The 20771-nt window shown below is 35.6% G+C and overlaps 1 protein-coding gene across 3 annotated transcripts in view; it reads left to right on the top strand.

Moving 5' to 3' along the window:
- ATF2 (activating transcription factor 2) overlaps window positions 1-20771 on the top strand; it is an 81912-nt gene that overhangs the window by 52464 nt on the left and 8677 nt on the right. For all 3 annotated transcript variants that reach the window (XM_037155857.2, XM_037155856.2, XM_037155855.2), the window contains exons 11-12: window positions 10002-10151; window positions 13085-13291. In XM_037155857.2, the coding sequence (XP_037011752.1) occupies window positions 10002-10151; window positions 13085-13291 (357 nt within the window). The remainder of the gene's footprint in view (window positions 1-10001; window positions 10152-13084; window positions 13292-20771) is intronic.

Below are 20771 nucleotides of genomic sequence, written 5' to 3'. Positions count from 1 at the left end.
GATGATGAATTCCTTTAACTTTACCTTATCTGGGAAGCATTTTATCTGCCCTTCCATTCTAAATGATAGCTTTGCTGGATAGTGTAATCTTGGATGTGGGTCCTTGCATTTCATGACTTTGAATACTTCTTTCCAGCCCCTCTTGTCTGCAAGGTTTCTTTTGAAAAATCAGCTGATAGCATTATGAGCACTCCTTTGTAGGTAACTTGTTATGTTGTAAGGGGCGGAGCCTTAGGTATTCCCCAGTTTGGGGCACCGGCATTGTATGCGGAGGAGGGGTTCTAGAGGGAACAGTGCTGCTTACTTGGCTCTTGTATGGCTTTCAGTCACTTCCCCCACTACCCACAAGGAAACTGGGCCCTTCTGGTGCTGATTCCTGGATGGGTGGGTTTGTTTACATTCTAGGATTCTGTGGGTCTCTCCAGCAAACTCTCCTGTGAGGCTGGGAGTCTCTCCCACTGCCGCCTCAACCCTCACGGGTGTTTTCAGCCAGAAGCTTTGAGGCTTTATTTCCCTGGGCTGGAACCCTGGATTGAGGGCTCTGTCTTGCTCCCCAGTTGTTTCTCCCAGTTTATCTGCACATGAATGTGGGACTGCCCAGTATGCTAGGCGCCAGCTTGCCCACCCAGGTCTGCCAGCCGCTGCCTTGCTGAGAGTCTTCTCTGCCCAGCTCCCCGTCTCCTCCCCTCCTGCCAGTCTGGAATGATGTTTCTTCTTTAATTCCTTGGTTGTCGGACTTCCATACAGTTCAATTTTTCTGGCAGTTCTGGTTATTTTGTTTTAAAATATTTTGTTGTCCTTTTGGTTGTGTAAGGAGGCAAACAGTATCTACCTACACCTTCATCTTGGCTGGAAGTCTCAGAATGTATTTATTAATCAAACTAGATTTCAACATAAACCATTTTTCTAATAAGATATTTCAAATTTTTTCTCATTATTTTGTTTCACTTTTTTCTTGTAAATCCATTTATATAAAATTGTAGAGCAGGTAAAACTAATCTGTGGTGGAAAAAATCAGAATCGTGGTTGTGTTTAGTGGTATTTACTGGGAAGGAGCATGGGAGAATATCCTGGGGTGTAGCAGTGTTTATAGAGGTTTTGGTTACACAGGTCTACATTTGCGGAAACACTGAATGGTACACTTAGGATTTGTGTGTGATTTTTATATTTCAGCCCCAAAAGATAAAATATTTAGGTGTATATGTACCGATATTTGCTATTTATTGTACTTAAAAATGCACCAAAAAATAAGTTGGCTTTATGAATGATGGATAGAGGGATGGGTTTGTCAACAGATGTGTAATGGAAGTAATATAGTAAAGTGTTAGTGTTAGACTGCATTGGTGGGTATACAGATATTTATTCCATAATTCTTCCATCTTGGATATATATTTGAAGGTTTCATGATACAATAAAATGTTAAGAAAGATTTCATAGTGTTTTTCAAAAGATTTGTGAAAAAAAGATGTTAACCTGAGGATGTACTTATGACTAGACTTCCTGAGATACTTGCTTACGTGCCTCTCTAGTTGACTTTGGATGAACTGACCTCCACTTCCCATCCTTGTGTACACCGGGTGGTTCTGGGCAATATCAGTGATCTGCTTTTGGACCCCAGGTCTCTGCATTTCCATAGCACCCCTTGTTTGTATAGGATAAGTGGAACTGGAAGCAGAAGTGAGAAGCAAGACTTTATTTGGAACTTTATTCCAAAGTTCAGAAAACATATTAAAAACAATAGTAATTATTTAGAAGAAAATATTTGTTACCTGCCCTTGAAGTTTAGGTACTGATTTGGCTTATAACTTTCTCTGGATAATTATTACAATTATCTTATCTGGCTTTTATCTCAGTCTGCATAACTGTGTAATAGGTAGTATTGTTTTGTAAATAAAATAAAACTTAGATTAAATTTTTTTTAATATTATATAATTTCTAAATATTTGGGGGCTTTCTCAGTATCTTTTTCTTACTGATTTATATTTTAATTACACTATGGTGTGGTAACAGACCACATGTATTTTATTTTCTAATGTATTGTAGGCATTTGGCTTATTTGTGAAAACCATAGTTGTTACCATGCAATTCAGGTAACATGAACTGGTAACAAAATATCAATTGCCTGGGATGCTAAAGGAATTGTGCTTAATTGGGTTTTTTGTTGTTGTTGTTGTCATATCTAGATTATTTTATTTCCTACTTCATTATTGGCTTGATATTTTTTATCAACTGTTAGTTTGTTTTCCCTGTCTTAGTAACATAGAATGAACATTATTTAGTATCTGTTTAAGACTTTTCAGTGCTTACATGTCATCATCATCAACATCAACTATACTTATAGAAGTACAAAATGAATCTATCAGCCTTAGGGAATAACCAGAAATAGCTTGTTTTTTGTACTTTAATTCATGTTTATATATTTTGCCCCAGTCTCATTTAACAGTTATTTCTATCCGTTGTCATTTATTTAGCAAACATTTCATGGGTACCAAGAAATTGAACAGATGTGATCTTAGATTTTGAGGAATTTTCCCTCCAGATATTGCCTGTGACCATTAAGAGAGTCAAAAAAGTGTTACCTTTAAGAGGGACACTATTGATATTTTTTCCCCCAAACAGGTACTGACAGGGTTATATCACATCATTAGGGTGATTTTTGCTTTTGATTTTTTGATGTGTTTTATGGTGACTTTTTTTTTACAGAAGAACAATTTTTTCAGGGACTTCTTTCTTAAAATATTAGATGTTTTTTAAATTATATTGATTATACTGTTAGAGCTGTCCAGTTTTCCTCTTTTATCACCCTCCCCCCAGGTACTCCCCATACTTTTGTTCATGTCCATGGGTCATGTGTGTGAGTTGTTTGGCTACTCCATTTCCTATACTATACTTGACATCTCTGTGGCTTTTCTGTGACTACCAATTTGTACTTAATCTCCTCACCTCTTCTTGCAATTTAGGGAACCCTTCTTGCAGGGTTTAGGGAATCCCTGCCCTCCCACCTACCAACCATCAAAGTGCTCTCCATATCCATGATTCATCTCTGTTCTTGTTTGCTTAATTTTTTTGATTCATTCGTTGGTAGGTACGTGTTATTGCCATCTTACTGTTCATAGTTTTGAACTTTTTCTTAAGCGAGCCTCTTTAACATTTCAAAGAATAATGGTATGATGATGATGATGAACTCCTTTAGTTTTTTCTTGTCTGGAAGCTCTTTATCTGCCCTTGAATTTTGAATGATAGCTTTGCTGGGTAAAGCAATCTTGGGTTTAGGTCCCTGCGTTTCATGACTTTGAATATTTCTTGCCAATCCCTTCTAGCCTGCAAAGTTTCCTTTGAGAAATCAGCTGACAGTCTTATGGGGACTCCCTTGTAGGTAATTAACTGTTTTTTTCTTGCTGCTTTTAAGATTCTCTCTTTATATTTAACCTTTGGCATTTTAATTATGATGTGTGTTGGTGTGACACATCATAATTAAAATAATACTAGATTTATTAAAGTTTTAAATTTAGTTCTGTGAATTGTTAAGGCCAATTTACACATCTAATTATATATATAGTCCTTTTAAAGGGCTTAAAGTATAATTAATATTAAACATCTTAAACTCTATTTTAAACTTAATATATTCCTGTTTCTTCTGTCTCCCAAGTACTTAATAACCTTTAAATTCAATTAACAGATATAAGGAGGCATGGTTTTTTAAAATACTCCTTTATAAGTTAGATAGAGGCTTAATAAGGTTTAGTTCCTCAACTCAAATCACAGGAATAAATCAGTCTCTTGAATATTTTAATTTAAAATCAAAGGATTATCTGTTATTCTAGGTACTTTTAGAACATAAAATACCAAACAGATACAGATTATTTCTAAATTTGAATTAAAATGTCAGTGTCATAGATTACTTTCTTAAGCTTCAAGGGGCTAAAGTTAGAGACTTACCAAATGAAGAAATAGTTGTATGATCCCAACTGAAGAACACCGAAACTGGGCTCATATCCCAGTGCCCAGAGCTTTCTTAATAACCACGGAAGTGATCCTGGGACTTTATTCTTTTCTCTGTCAGAGATAGAACTTCAAACCCATGCTTTCCACCTGCATGGTTCCCAGCTCACATCTCTGTGTTCACATTACATACATGATCATTAATTTTTCTGACTGTTCACCAGTCTACAGCCCCTCAATGAAACTTATAATTTCTTCTTTCACTACTTCAGTTGGATTTTGCTTTGGTATTTTCAACTCTGAAAATACTTAAAACATTCTCCGTGTTTGGTTGTACATATCTCTTTTGGATTTATTTGGCCTGTGTGGTCACAATCTATTAATGACATGCTACATATCTTAGCAGTGCTGATTCTACTAAAATGACCTGTGGTGAAAAATAATGTAAGAGGAATGGCAGCATTAGAACACATAAAATGAGTAGCACACTATATAGCTGAAGAAAAACTTGTTTGTATCCTGAGAGCACTAAGAATGCTTTTGCAGTGCCCAGATATGCAGATGCCTGGTGATTACGGGAAGATACTACATTTACATTGTGTTTGTGTCCCCTATAAATATTGAAATAAGATCCTCATTTTGTGCTAAAGAAATTTCTTCGAAGCAAGGTTTTTTGTTTGTTTGTTTTTTAATTTTAAGACCTTTAGAATGAAGCTTTGGAAAAGTAAAATATGTGGTGTAAGAGTAAGGTAGGTGGGGGTCCACAGACACAAGGTTATCTACTGCTTTCTAATACTACAGAAGAATCAGTAGAATCTATTTTACTTCAGAATTGCACTGTATGTCACCAAATTTAGGTTTAGGGGTTTTGTTTGTTATTAAGCACATAAACCATAAATATTTGCTGTCTTTGTTACTCTTCTAATAGAACAATTTTCTTATGTAACATTTGTAATCAAAAAGTAAATCTTCTGAATGTTAATCATTTAGCAGTTTTAAAGTTTAAGAAGTATGTAGAAAGTATTTAAGTGGTATTCTCCAGAATCATTCCTTTAAGAGTTGTGTGACAAACAGAAATATCTTTGCACTCAGTGGGTAGCCAGTAGGTTTTCTGCGGGGGGTTTCTACTGAGAGCTGACGGAGGGCATCTTGGCAAATGTTCAGAAACTCACATTAACTTAGTTGGGCCCTGCATGGAACCTCGTGTTCAGCAGAATCCTTCTGACCTGCCTCTGCATGCTAAGCTAATCAGCAAACACCTAATGAGCCCACTCCAAGAAACTCCCAGCCTACTTCATTTTCATATGTTCTCTGGGGGTGGGGAGACAAGACTTTATGAGGACTGATGATGCTGCAAAGACCACAATAATGATAATTAACTTGCTGAATTTAGAAGATTATGCTGTTAATTAGTTGCGAAATAAAGATAAGTAATAGAGCAGCAGATGGTAGGATAACACCCAGGAGAAGGAGGGTGATTACTCTGATGAGCTTTTGTGGCACATATGAAATATGGATCTGACTTTTTCATAAATTGTTTTTAGAGAACATTGTTTATTATGTCTGTTATTGTATATGGTGGAGAATATAGACTTTTAATATTACTTAATTTCATTGAGCACTCAATCTTTTTTTACTTATTGAGAGAAATTTTAATCTTAGCAATGGACTGATAGCCGTATTGATTCCTAATATACTTAAAATACTTAATATTAGACAAAAGCACTAGTTTGACAAAACTTGTTTAAAATATGTTCAATGAACTAAGAGTCAACGGACAGAATTTATTAATTTTTGAACAAATTATTTGTTTAAAATGTCTCTATCAAATACAATATATATGGATGGATTATAGACATTTTTATTGTAAAATTTATATGAAGCATATTTGGTGACAGCTTTTTCACTGAACCCATTCTAATTTTTTAGTTTACATATATATGTATTGCTGTTTAAAAAATCAGCATTTCAGAGCAGTGTTAATTAACCCTTGAAGATCTTTTTCTGAAATTTTGTACCCAGTGGCACACTTTCCAAGTCGGACTTGTTGTAATCAACGTAACAGCATGGAGCAGACATTAGAGCTTCTTCACTGGCTGAGTACTGTATACCCTCGGGCAGTCAGCAGAGGGTAATGAATGAATACTGATGCTGCTTTTAAGTGCTCTGTAAGGTAGTAACTTGTCCCACTAAAGATTATTCAAGAGAGTGATGTTTATGTACTTCAGACTCCCCTGTGTGTAGTTACTGTATTTCATTAATTCTAAGAGTTAAGCTCTCACTATAAAACTTTAAATGCTTTCCAATTCTATGATGCTTTCTACCTAAGGACTTAAAAATGTTTTACCGACATAAAATTTATTAAGTTTCACATCTCAATCACTACTTACGTGTATGTACATTTTATATCCATAAATGAAAGCCCTAACCTAATGCTGCAGACTGGGTACTGTTCATTGTATTTTGACATCTGATACCCTATTTTTAAAAAATACCATCATGCAGAGACCGCCTCTCCAGGTTGTCCTCCTTTGTTCTGCTTATATGACCCGTACTTTCAAACTCTTAATCATTTTACTTTTAATTTTTCTTCGACCATTTAATGTAAGTATTTCTACCCGATTATAACCAACTATTTGCTTTGTCCACTTACCTAATTTTAGTTTTAATTTACCCACTTCCGTGTTATCCCATCAGTTGTAAGTGTCCAAAGCTCCTGTATTTTAGCCACTAATGTGGTGGTTCCTCCTTGTTTAAAAAGGAAGAAAAACAAGGGAAGAACCAAGAATTTTATCTGGGTTTCGAAAGATGACTTGTATGATGTGGTTTTGAGAATTTGATTAACATAATAAAATATGTCTGAGGCTAAATTAGTGACTAAGATGACCCTTAAGTACATTTTTCCTAAATATAGTTTGAAAATACAAAAGTGTAGGAACTCGCCTGATTCTTTGGCATCTCCACCCCACACCCATTCAGAGAAAACAGAGGCTATTTTTGAAGAAATAAGGAACCTGACATTTTAGAGATCCTTTTATGAGTCAGGTAATTTTGCATATTATATTTAATCTTTACCTAAATCCTAGAAATTAACATTATTCATTCTCAGTTTTACAGATAAAGAAACCGAAACCCAAAGATTACCATATTTTACTGTGTATGATGCGTACTTTTTTGCCTAAGTTTTTGAGAGGGAAACAAGGATGTGCATTATGCATGAGTACAGTGATTACATTCCATGGGCGTAATAATGGGCCTAATGATCTTGTGTATAATGCACACAAAAACGTGGGTATGCACGTTATACACAGGAGCACCTTATACATGGCAAAATACAGTAAATGGTTTGTTCAGAGTCACACAGATAGTTTGAGGCAGAGTTAAATTCTGAACATCTAGTGTCTTCTCAGCTGTATACAATATGTATATATTATATATGCTAACCAGTAAAGATACTAGTACTTTACATATTGTAGAACTCTTTGCAATTCATAAAATATTCTGCCATCCCTGGCTGTTGTGGCTCAGTGGATTGAGTGCCAGCCTGCAAACCAAAGGGTTGTTGGTTCAAGTCACAGTCCGGGCACATGCCTAGGTTGCAGGTCAGGCCAAGTGTCCACTAGTGGGCACTCAAGAGGCAGCCACACATTGATGTTGCTCTCCTTCTCTTTCTCAGCCTCAAATTTTATTTCTTGATCACTCCTTTTGTGGTTTGGACAAATCCAGGATTTGAAGTAACTTAACTAGTGGCTGGCTGTGTGATCTTGGACAAATGATCACTGGTTTCCGAATCTGTAAAACAGGGATATTGTCCTATTAGAAACTCACTGTACATTATGCTAAAGGAAAGAAGCTGGATTCAGAAGGCTAAGCACTGTTATAATTTCATTTAGATGGTGTTCTGGAAAAGGCAAAAACTCTTGGAGTCAGAAAACAGATTAGTGGTTTCCAGGGGCTGGTTGTATGAGGAGAGAGACAGGACAGGAGCATGAGGGAAATTTGAAGGTAATAGAACTGTACTATATATCCTGATTGTAAGAGGTGGTGCTACAACTGCATGTGCTTGTTAACACTCAAAAGAACTGTACACTAAGATGAGTTCACTTTACTGTATTGAACTTACAACTCAGTAAAACTTTTTTTAAACTACTGGCTTTGTTTTTAAAGTCATACTCAGAATCTACAATGATTAGCAGTAAAGAGAAAATGTCCACTAACAATTGTCCATGTTTAACTATTGCCTAGTGGAAATTTTGTAGATCTTTTCATATATGCTTCAGTTTCTAAGGAATCTGGATTAGATACAGAAAGTATCTAATGATATGCATAGATGAAAATTAAGAAACTTCAAATTTTCGAGTAGTCATTAAACTTTCTAAATTGTTCTGAGTTGGCATGAATGAAAGCAATTGTGCTAGAATCACTGGGGACCTTTTTCAAAAGCTCTCCTCTCTTACCCATTCATTTCTGCTATATCCAGAGAAGGAAGAGAGGAGAGGCTACCAAGAATCTGTTTTTAACATGTAACGCCCAGGCAGTTACTTCTAGAAAGTTTGGGAAGCACTAGATAGACTGCAACAGTTCTCGCACCAATGTTCGTAGCTTCTCTTTCCTGAAATTTGCGCCTGAGTGTGGATCTTAGGAAAAGGTCATGGACATATTTCTGCATCAAATTTTGTGAGAGAACTTTATTTTGGGCCCAAGGACTACATCTCAGTTAATAAGAATGTTATCAGCAACAGTTCCAGGTCTTTCAGATCCTTGGGAGTCTCTTTCATCTCTGAGATACTACAGTATGATTACCTTGTGCTAATTATTCCAAAATACAGATCATAACAATAAAACTACCCCCAAAATCATATGTGTCATTTTCACCAAAGAAACCAGTTTCTGTTTGTTAGCAAATACATTTGCTGTTTACCTGCGTAATAAATCAGTAATGTACTACTTGCTAAAAGGGATGCAAAAAAAATATAAGGCAATCTCTGCACTTAAAATGCTTACTGTCTAATTGGGGAGATAATATACATATAATACATTTTTGCTGATAGAATAATAAGGCTTATTCAAATTGTATACTTTAAAGACGTAGCCATAAATGTCTAGGGCCTCATTCTAACACTAGGCTTTTCCCGCTCTTGACAGTGGGTCAGGTACAGTCCAGTTAATAGGCGAAATGGAGCACAGTGGAACAGATAAACTTGGAAGTAGATCTGCTTACTGGAGACAGGGAAGACCTAAGAGATGCACATCCAGCCATAGGTTCTCAGAGGAAGTTTAACCTGCCACTGTAGTGGCCTTAAAAAGTTAAGTACCAGGTCCTAGTCTAAGGAAGCACTGACATCAGACCTGCAGGCAGAAATCAGATGGCCCGTATCTGGAGAAGAAGAGATTGGTCTAAGAATCTAAGAGCCAGAGAATATTGAAATATAGGGTACAGGAATGGAGTAGTGGGGAAGGGGAAAATAAGTGTACATAATAAACTTGTATTGCTTTGTGTTAGTTGAACAAAGCTAGTTATTTTCACTCAGTAGTGTTTTTATTTTTTACTCTTTCTCAAAATTGATTCGGAATAGCAAACTTTAGAATCTCTAGTACTATTAGACAAAAGACTCAGGGAAGCTTTCCAAAGGTCCTTTTGTTTATCTTACTGATATTTATAGTGATCTTAGGAATGTAACAAATTGTGATAAATCAAAATTAACTTAAAGCTGAATGAGTTTATGCACTCCTTGACAAATATCTTTTTTGGTTAATCAAAAAGTATGTTAATAAGCCCTGGCTGATGTAGCTCAGTGGATTGAGCGTGGGCCTGGGAACCAAACAACCATGGTTCGATTCCCAGTCAGGGCACATGCCTGGGTTGCAGGCCACTTCCCAGCAGGGGATGCACAAGAGGCAACCATACATTGATATTTCTCTCCCTCTCTTCTTCCCTTCCCCTCTAAAGATAAATAAATAAAAATTTTTAAAATCTGAATCTTTAAAAAAGGTATGTTAAGAGTTGGATCTGGGTAGAAAGCAGAGAAAATTTTTCTAATTTAATGTTTGCATTTCAGAGATTAAAAGCTGCTTTGACCCAGCAACATCCTCCTGTGACCAATGGTGATACAGTAAAAGGTCATGGTAGCGGACTGGTTAGGACTCAATCGGAGGAATCTCGACCACAGTCATTACAACAGCCAGCCACATCCACTACAGAAACTCCGGTATGTTTGTCACTTTTATCATTCAGCACTGTTACAGTCCTTAAAAAAAAAAACAAATACAGTGTAACTTAAATGACTATGTACTTTCAAAAAATTTTTCTGGTTATGTTATTCAGAAAGTATATCAGAAGCCTTAGGAAGCATTAGTTCAGTGTAAAAGTATTGACATTAAGTAAATAGTCCAGTCCATCGTTCCGTCAAGCAATTATTACTGCGTAGGACACCCATTATGCGTCCGTCTAACAAGGCACAATGTCCACCAATACTTTAGAAAGGAAGTAGTTTTTCTGTTCATTGTATTCAACACGTAATGTATATATGTAGCACAGGTTCTTTCATTAAAATTTGTGAAAAATCCCCAGAAGACAAGCTGTGCCATGTGGCAGCTGTTCATGCTAGAGGCCCTTTTCACTTCTCTAGTTTGTGACTGCCTGTTAGATGATCGATATTTCTATAGTAAAGGGCTGCTGTACTTCTGGTAAATGTTCCAGAACTGTAGACCTTTTATCTTCTCTACCCTAAGAATGTTAGCATTGGCATTAAAAAGCAAAACTTTGCATTTAAATAAACAGGTAAACAGCAAGTTTCCGAATGCCTTCTAAGCATAGGTATTTAGATAATTCTATTTTATCTTTATGAAACTTATGACAAAGTGGAATATAGTTGTGGTTGTCATCCACTAAACAACTTTTACTAATTGTCCAAGAGAGAGGGAAAGTAAGTAAGTATGTTTTATTGCCCTAATGCAGGGGTTAGCAAGATGGCTCACAGGCCAAATGAAGCCCAGGGTTGTTTTTTTGTATGGTCTGCAAGCTAAGTAAGCATGGTTTTATTTCTTTAAACGTTTATTTAAAAGGAAAGAAGCAAATATAATTTACTTTCTTATATTAGCTATAGTTTCCCTAATTTTTATCTATATCTTTATATTAGGTGAAAGCTCTGCTGTGTCTCTAGTTTCCAGAATAGTTCACCTATGTTTTTAATGAAGAGTGAATGAGTCAGTGAAAGAAAGGAAAGGAGGAGTCCTTACGCTTCTCATTAGCCTCAAGTCCTTGTTAGGTGTAAAAATACACAATGTAACTGTTATAGTTTCCACTTATCATACTTAGATTTGGCCTTTGCTGTGAAACTGAATTGTCAATTTAAAAAAATAACTGTTCTCTCCTATTTAGCCAAATGAGTAAAAGAGAAAAACCTGCTATAAGTTATAAGGATAAAGTAAAGAAAATATTTTAAGCTTGCCATTCTTGAAGCTAGCCATAAAAATATTTTTCTAAAAGAATAACTTGGAATTATTATGTAAAATAAACAATCTAATACTTGGTGTTCATTACAGTTAAAATATACTATAAATGGAATAACCCTAGCGATTTTTAATGCTAGGTATTTGGAAAATGAATTAAATCGTAACATTGTATTTTTTTTGGAGTTCATAGAGTGAAAACTAGTCTGGTGATTTTCCTACAGAAGTTATCTTGAGCTTGTATATAAGATTTTTGCCTGTTACCTACATTAGGACATAGAAGTTTTATCTGTTCACACCCTTTTAAAATTATAGGTAATTAATGAATTAAATCATTAATTATAGGTAAAAGATCATTTCAGGCTTCTTTGGATCACGTGCCTGTGGCCACAAAGTGCTGTTTCCTTTGCACTCTGCCCAAGGCTTCATTTCCTGTCTTTTATATTCAAGTGTTCGGTGGTGCAGTTTTGGCAGTTGCGAGAGGCGTGGAGGTATTTCCTGCTGTGTAGTCGGTCCTAGACACTAGACGGTATCACTAGTCAGTGGAGCTTTCCGTCTCCGGCTGATCTGGGATAGCCAGGCCAATCTGTTGAGAGGTGGGGAGATGAAATATAATGAAAATCTGCACTCCTGTGGGATCCTACCCACCAGGAAAGTGAGCATCAGTTAACGTGACCCTTAGAAAAAGATTGACCCTATATTTCAAAAACTGAAGAAAAGCTGAGTTAGAATCTCGTGCTACATAATGACATTTCCGTCAGTGGCAGACTGCGTAAGTGGTGGTGGTTCTGTAAGATTACAGTATATGTTTACAAGCAAATCTGTGAGGAAGAAAAACAAAAAACACCAAACCACATGGACATGTTTCTGAGAAGAATGACACCTCCTTCCAGAAGAGCCTCAGGCAGGTCCTTTACAAAGGGTTCCAGAAGCTGGGTTATAGCAGATGACAGACCCTAAAGACCCTCCAGTGGGACCAGATATGGAGGTGGATGGCAGTGGTGTTGATGGCCCTGACCCCGTTTGGTCCCATGCTGATATGTGTTTGTGTCTTAGTTTAAAAAAAAAATGTCAAAAATAAAAATTTGAATATCAAGAGTAAAAGTTATAGAATAAGGATATAAAGAAAGAAAATATTTTGGGCCCTGGCTGGTGTCCCTCAGTTGATTGAGTGTGGGCCGTGAACCAAAGGGTCGCCAGTTCGATTTCCACTCAGGGCACATGCCTGGGTTGTGTGCCAGGTCCCCAGTGTGGGCGTGTGAGAGGCAACCACACACTGATGTTTCTCTCCCTCTCTTTCTCCTTCTCTTCCCCTCTCTCTAAAAATGAATAAATAAAATCTTTTTTTAAAAGAAAGAATATTTTTGTACAGATATATAATGTGTTTTAAGCTAGGTATTATTGCAAAAGAATCTAAAAGTTTTAAAAAATTCAAAGTGTATAAAATAAAAGTTACAGCAATACAGGTTAATTCAATATTGTTGAAGAAAACTGTTTTATAAATTTAGTGTATAGTGTTTATAAAGTGTACAGTGGTGTATGATAATGTCCTAGGCCTTCACATTCACTTACCAGTTACTCACTGACTCCCGCACAGCAACTTCTAGTCCTGCAAGTTCCATTTATGGTAAATGCACTGTACAGACACACCACTCACTAAAACACCTGCTTCCATTTCTGTTTATTGTAGGCTTCTCCAGCTCACACAACTCCACAGACCCAAAATACAAGTGGTCGTCGAAGAAGGGCAGCTAACGAAGATCCTGATGAAAAAAGAAGGAAGTTTCTGGAGCGAAATAGAGCAGCAGCTTCAAGATGCCGACAAAAAAGGAAAGTCTGGGTTCAGTCTTTAGAGAAGAAAGCAGAAGACTTGAGTTCGTTAAACGGACAACTGCAGGTATGGTACATAAATGTAAACTTTGTTTGACCTATTTGTTTTAACAATCATGAACACAGCTCTTCCTTTCCTAGTTAGCCATCGAAATATTTTAGGACACCATGGTGGGTGTGTAGAGAACCTGTATAAAACCTAATTTTATAAACCTATTTTGATACTGAGATGAAGTAATAGAAAACTTTCAACACTGATACAGTGAAGATTTTAAATGTGTTTAGTTGTGTAGTACAAAAGTACATAAACTTCATAAAGTTGTGATATAAAGTTCAGAGTCTTAAAATTAAAAACGTCACTGGTATTTTACTTCTCATGTTCATTTTCTGGTTTGTATCACAACAATAAAGCTGCTTTAAGTAATGGTGTTCTTAAGTTCTTTTCTTTGAATTATAAATTTTGTTTTGTTTTGTTTTATTTAAAGTGAATATAGTGCTCAAGAAAGGTGCCAGATTGACAGCTTTGGAAACTGAAGGACTCTTATTATCCACAGAACAGGTACAATATGGCCAGTGGCAATAGAAATTTTATACTGCCCTGCCAGTGTGCCTCAGCTACAGATCTTAGGAACCTCCTGGGGATAGAGGTTTAAGGCTCCTTCCCACTCAGTCTTTGGTAAGATTTCCAGTAGGGGAGCGTCATGGCTGTTTTCTTCCTTCCTTCTCCCCCCCCCCTTAAATGTTGTGAATGATCTCCAGTAAAATTTTCCACTAAACTATCAATCAGTGAGCATCAACTAGAAAATTATGGTAATGAATTGTAGTTATTGATCAGTCTTCAGCGTTAATTCATTTCCAGTTAAAAACATGTCTTTCTATATAATTGATGATAACTGCTGTCTTCTTAAACCTGTCTATCTTTAAAGATGTCACTAACATAAACGTCTATTAAAATGTGTAAGAAAAGTTTTTAGCATCAGGGATAGCATTTAACCGGTAATATAAATTTTATAACTTAAAAATTTGTCAAATGTGAGGCAGACAGACATTTTTTAATACTGTGTTGTGATTTGAATGTTGACATGTTAGTTATAGAACAAATTGTCTTACAAAACATTTTAACCATTTAGACAAAATTTAAATATGATTTACATCACAGAGACTTCAAATGTATACTTATATTTCTTAGACAATATTATTTTTAGAAAATATATTAATTTTTTAGGGAAAATATGACTATTTTTCCTCTTAAATTCAATGAAACAGATTACAGGTACCAATTTATTTATACACTATAAAATGTATATTCTGCCCTGGCTGGCGTAGCTCAGTGGATTGAGCACAGGCCTGCAAACCAAAGGACCAAGGTTCGAATCGATTCCCAGTCAGGGCACATGCCTGGGTTGCAGGCCAGTTCCCAGCAGGGGACACACCTTTACCAGGTCTCTCTTTTATAATATTAACTTTTAAAACTATTTTAAGCATTAAATTTTCAAAGAATATTCATTTTATATTAACCAAGTGATTTAAGTATGTATATTTTTTCTTTTCTGGTTTTTTTTAAGGTTTTTTGTTTTTTTAAATCTTTAGAGGGGAAGAGAAGGAGAGAGGGAGAGAAACATCAATGTATGGTTGCCTTTCGTGCATCCCCTGCTGGGAACTGGCCTGCAGGGAACCAGCCTGCAACCCCGTTATGTGACCTGACTGGGAATCGAACCGCGATTGTCTGGTTCGCAGGCCCGCGCTCAATCCACTGAGCTATACCAGCCCGGGTCTCTTTTCTGTTTTTTTTTTTTTTTAAATTTTATTTAGTTATTTTTCAAGTACAGTTTTTTGTCTATTTCTCCCATCCCAGCCCAACCTGCCCTGCGCTCCCCACCTCCCTCCCATTTCCACCCCCCTTAGTTCTCGTCCCTGTGTCCTTCCTATTTGTTCCTCCAAATCCCTCCCCTTTTTTCCCCTTAAATTCCCTTCCCTCTCCCCTCTGGTCACTGTCCCCTTGTTCTCTATTTCAGCGTCTTTGTTATTATTCTGCTTGCTTGTTTGTTTTGTTGTTTAGGTTCCTGTTAAAGGTGAGATTATATGGTATTTGTCTTTCAACACCTGGCCTATTTCACTCAGCACAATGCTTTCCAGTTCCATCCACGCTGTTGCAAAGGATAGGAGCGCCTTCTTTCTCTCTGCTGCATAGAATTCCATTGTGTATATGTGCCACAGTTTTTTGATCCATTCATTTACCGATGGGCACCTAGGTTGCTTCCAACTCTTGGCTATTGTAAATTGTGCTGCTGTGAACATTGTGGTGCATAGGTTCTTTGAAATTGATGTTTTAGGATTCTTAGGATATAATTCTAGCAGTGGAATTGCTGGGTCAAAAGGCAGGTCGATTTTTATTTTTCTGAGAAAATTCCATACTGTTTTTCATAATGGTTGTACCAGTTGGCAGTCCCACCAACAGTGAACTAAGGACCACTTTTCCCTACAACCTCTCCAACATTTGTTGTTTATTGCTTTGTTTATGATAGCCATCCTCACCAGTGTAAAGTGGTATCTCATTGTGGTTTTAATTTACATCTCTGATAGCTAACGACAAAATTATTCTTCCAAGTGACTAAGGCTATATAGTTGTAGGACATTAAACATTGTTAGCCTCAGTGGTCTTACCTGTAGAATAGAGATGGTAATTGCTAATCTCCTCTGGATTGTTGCATAAATCACTTGAGTAGTTTTAGATACATAAATTTTTAATTGTAGTAAGATAAATTAATGTTTTCCTATGTAATTTGGCTTACTTGCCTTTTTAAGAAGTGAAAAGGCTTGAAAATTATAAATGGTATATAAATATAAGGTCTCACTTACAGGGTATTGTTGGACTTTAGGTTGGGCCAGTTTTCTGCTTCGACTCAAGTTTTTGCAGTATTAACAACTTTTAGTGAGATAGTGCTTTTTCCATAGTTATACTGCAGAGCTGGTCAACATTATTAATAGCAGTAGTACTTTGTTATTTGAAAAAAACTTGGAAAATTCAGGATTCAAAATAAATGTAATCTTTTTTATTAATTTCATACAAACTATGGTTAAAATATCATTATAAAATGTGTTACATTTTTATATTTCCTAAGTCGGGTAGACATTTCTTAGAGAAAGACATTTCTTAGAAGATTTATCATCTAAGTACAGTTGGCTACACATCATTTGCAAAGCATTAAACTTTTAAATAGAAGTCAAATTAAAGAAATCACTAAGTTAAAGTTATATTGAACTGTAGAGTTTAATACCTTAAATTACAAACAAAACCAGTAAAATCAGTATTTTTTAATTATTAGAAACTGGTGATGATGGCATAAAAGATAAGAAAGTATTCTCAGTTTTAGAGGTGCATACCAAAATATGAACACAGGTAAAATTATATGTTGTCAGGGGTTGTCTTTAAAATACTTATTCAAAAAGAGAAAAAGAATAAGGTCCATTTATGTGTATTAACCTGAGAAATTGTCTGTAATTTATTGTTGTGGGCAAAAAGAAGGTTGCTGGAAATAGTCTAAATGTCCATCAGTGGATGAATGGATAAATAAATTGTTGTATATACATACATTGCTATATTATTTAGGCATAACAAGGATTGAAAGCACATGCTACAATGTGGACGAACCTCAAAACATGCTTCAGTGAAAAAAGCTAGACACAAAGTCACATATTTTGTGACTGCACTTACATGAAATACCTAGAACAAATAAATTCATGGACACAAAATGCAAATGGGTTGTCACCAGCCACTGGGGAGAGGAGAAAAGGGAGACACTGATGAATGGGTAACAGGTGTTATTTTAGAGTGATAGAAATATTTCATAGGTAGATTTGTAAATTACTTTGTAAATATACTAAACACCACTGCATTACTATTAGAAAGGGGAACTAAGAAAACAGTCCCATTCACAATTACTTCAAATAGAATGAAACACATAGGAATAAATTGAACCAAAGAGGTAAAAGACCTGCATTTGGAAAATTTTAAGACACTGAAGAAAGAAATTGAATATACAAATAAGTGGAAGCATATACCATGTTCATACATATGAATAATTAACATCATTAAAATGTCCGTAGTACCCAAAGCAAGCTATCCATTCTGCATAATTTCTTTTAAGATACCAATGGCGTATTTCACAGAACTGGAACAAATGTTCCAAAAATTTATATGGAACTATAAAAGACCTTGAATAGCAACAGCAATGTCGAGGAAAAAAGAATGAAGTTGGAGGAATCACGCTACCTGGTAACAAAATTTGATGCAGATTCGTTGCTTTGTTTGCTCAGTCATTTCGAATATGACATCCACACAGTACACATGCTCACTCAGTGGCATCTACTGCCCCAACTGACAAGTACAATGAAGTCATCATTGTTCACGCATGTGCATTCCAGTCTACTCTCCTTGGCTGCCAGCTTACATTGATATTGCATAAACCATTCTTGTTATATTATATTGGTTAGACTTTTTCAGATACAATAAAAAGTTTAATGAATGCTGAGGTGTGACTCTTCATATTTTTACCAAATATATATTAGGTTTTTAAAAAATATTAATTATTCAACTTTATTGCCCCAGTCACAAAATTTAATTATATTTTAGCTTTCTAAAATCACCATTAAAAAGGCAATTTTATCAAATTGTATTAGAGATATTGAGGGTAATCTTGACCAAGAATTAGATGTTGTTAGTCATAAATTACATTTTTATGGTAATATATGATTTTTGTTGTCTTTTATTTGAAATGATTCTAACCTTTTTATGGCTTTGTCTTTGAGTTATACACATTTGGGGGATTAGTTTTCAGTTTCCAGCATCAGCATGTTTCCTTTATGGACAAAAAGCTGACTCTTTACCAAGCGTAACTCCTTAACCATTACTTTGTGGATAAAATTTGGGGATTTGGTTGTGGATTTGGGCTTTAAAACTTAAGTATTACAAAATGTATGCGAAATAGAAGTTCAAGAAGTTTATAGAATCATTCTTTGGTAGCTGGATATGTGAAAAGTTTTATTCATAGGTTAATGATATGGAAATGGTTTTGTTTATTGGTCCATCGACTATAGGAACAGGACCAAATCTTTAGCATTTATTGCCTGAAATAGAAAGGAAGATGCTGTATAATGCCTGTTTTAATTTCTGGGGCGGGGGTAAAGATAGTATTCTATTACATTACTGTCTTCCTTACCCCCTCCCTGGAATTTTTAAGTATATATGCGGGGGGACGAGCAGCTACTAGTGATGCCACCTGTACCTCGTGCATTTTATTGATTTGGAGACCTAGTCCTCCTTTTTACTTGCCTTCACTAAAAATCTTTCTGAACTTTTACTCTCCTGTCTATCAAAGTCATAGAATAACAAGAGAAGATTCAGAAAAGTATGTGTGTGACTGTGCTAAGCAAATACTAGTTATTATTCATCCTGTCATCAAGCATCTGTTGTGCGCAGGACATGTTATTAGTATTAGACACAGGGAACATAATAGTGAAAAAGACATTGCCCTTGCACTTGCAAAATTTGTGGTCTACCAGAGGAGACAAACATGAAAGAAATAATTATAGTATGAGAAGAGGGAAGGGTCATACCTGTCTTGTTTTGAAAAATATTTTCAAAATTGAACAGTTATCTCTATTTCTATTGTAGACAAAAAAACTATTTTGTTCTCAAGTGTAAGGTTTCGTATCCATGACAACCTTTGGAACTATTCAGTAGGAATCTTAATACTTGATCATTGATTTTTATGAAGACTAAACATGAGAAAATTATATGTTTAGCAATGAGAAATTCCCCAAAGAAGAAATCATCTAACATTTTTTTCATTTTGGGGGTAGTGGCTAAACTAGTAAACTAGTCAGAGGTCATTTGTGGATTACCTGGTCATCATCTGTGGCCAGATATCAGTAAGAAGTTTTGGTTGATTGATCGGTTGGCTGCCCTAACATGATTTCATCAATCTGATCTGCTGTAGATAAACATGTATTTGCTTATTAGTATGAAACATAGAATGAAGCAATGGTGAGACAATGCCAAAATAATGTACACTTTATTTTTTACCAGAATAATTTTTTCAGCATCTGCTTTACCTTACTAAGTATGTTTTACTTTGATTAGAAAAAATCAAAATTGCTCACATTTGAGTGGGACTTTGACATTTTCGTGTCCTTTATTTTACTTCACCTATTTTGGGTTATTTTTTTACCCCTGGACATAGAATTTCCATGGTCCTCTGTAATGTAACTGTGTACTTAACCTGTGCCAGGCTATGCTGTGATGCTCTGCGGATGCAAAGAACAAAGATAATCTTTCCCTGGAGAAAGTCCCAGTCTGACCTAGGTGACTAACTGGTAAACCAAAAACCACAGGCCATCGTGATAAGTGCTGTGTTAATCCACACACTCAGAGCTGTGGGAGCGAGGAAGGGGACATCTGACTTCTTTTCCTACACAGGCTCACTGTGTGTTGAGTTGACTGTACAGATGAGTGGAATAATTAGCAAGGCAAAAAGGAAAGACACTTTACTGTAGGTAAAGACAACAGTATGTGTTCAGGTAACCATATAAAATTTCTATTTTTTATAGATAAAAATGATTAAGTATTTCATAGGTTCAAACTAATGTGGAAAGGTGGCCACATGCACCAGATTATAAAAGATTATATGTGCTTGATATACCTATCCAGCCCTATTTTATATTACACAAGTTAATGAGAGAAACTTATAGACCTGAGTCTCAAAATCAAGTTGACAAAGCAGACAGAGGGAGAAACTTTCTTGGAAGTTATATTTGGATTATTCATAACATGGTTGCTCATCAGTAGAGAAAGTCCCAGTCCGACATAGGTGACAAACTGGTAAACCAAAAACCAGTTGCTAATAAAGTGCTATGATTAGCTAATATAGCTAATATATATAGCTAACATATAGCTAATAAAGTGCTATAACTAGCGATATTGACACTAATGCTGCAATATTTTATAAAAATGAGATTTCTAAAATAAGTTTAGTTTTAAAACAAAACTAAGTTTTCCCTTTAGTACTTTGATTGCTATGAACCCATTCTTATCTCAAATACGTTATTCTAAACAACCTTTTTATTAATGGTTCATAGTTATTATAAGCATCAATTTTTGATGTGTGCTTTAAAATAGTGTTGCAGTTCATTATTTTGGGGGTATGAGGAACTATTTGACCCAATAGACTTGCCCTTAGGTGGCTTAACTTTTATTCTTTTGATTTTTGTATTTGTCATTTATCACATCAGGAGGCATAATGAGTCAAATCTGCTAAATTGATTTACATTAAGAGACTAAGGGGTGGAAAACAGTGCCTGGGCTTTTATATGCACTCATTTGTTGTATTTATTTAACTTATGGTTCATGGATGAAACTGCATATGTAAGGTTAATGTAAGTCCAAGTAAGTAGAGGTGTTTGTAAATTAAAATTTTTATGTTACCAATTTATTAAATTCATATTATTTCTAACTCTTGAGTATTGGTAGTAATCACTGATGTATGTCT

Source organism: Artibeus jamaicensis, unplaced genomic scaffold (assembly GCF_021234435.1).
Source record: "Artibeus jamaicensis isolate MK-2021 breed Jamaican fruit bat unplaced genomic scaffold, CSHL_Jam_final contig_391, whole genome shotgun sequence".
In the NCBI taxonomy this organism is placed as follows: domain Eukaryota; kingdom Metazoa; phylum Chordata; class Mammalia; order Chiroptera; family Phyllostomidae; genus Artibeus; species Artibeus jamaicensis.
The sequence above is the reverse complement of the archived record's forward strand: the minus strand, read 5'-3'. Positions and strand labels throughout refer to the sequence as shown.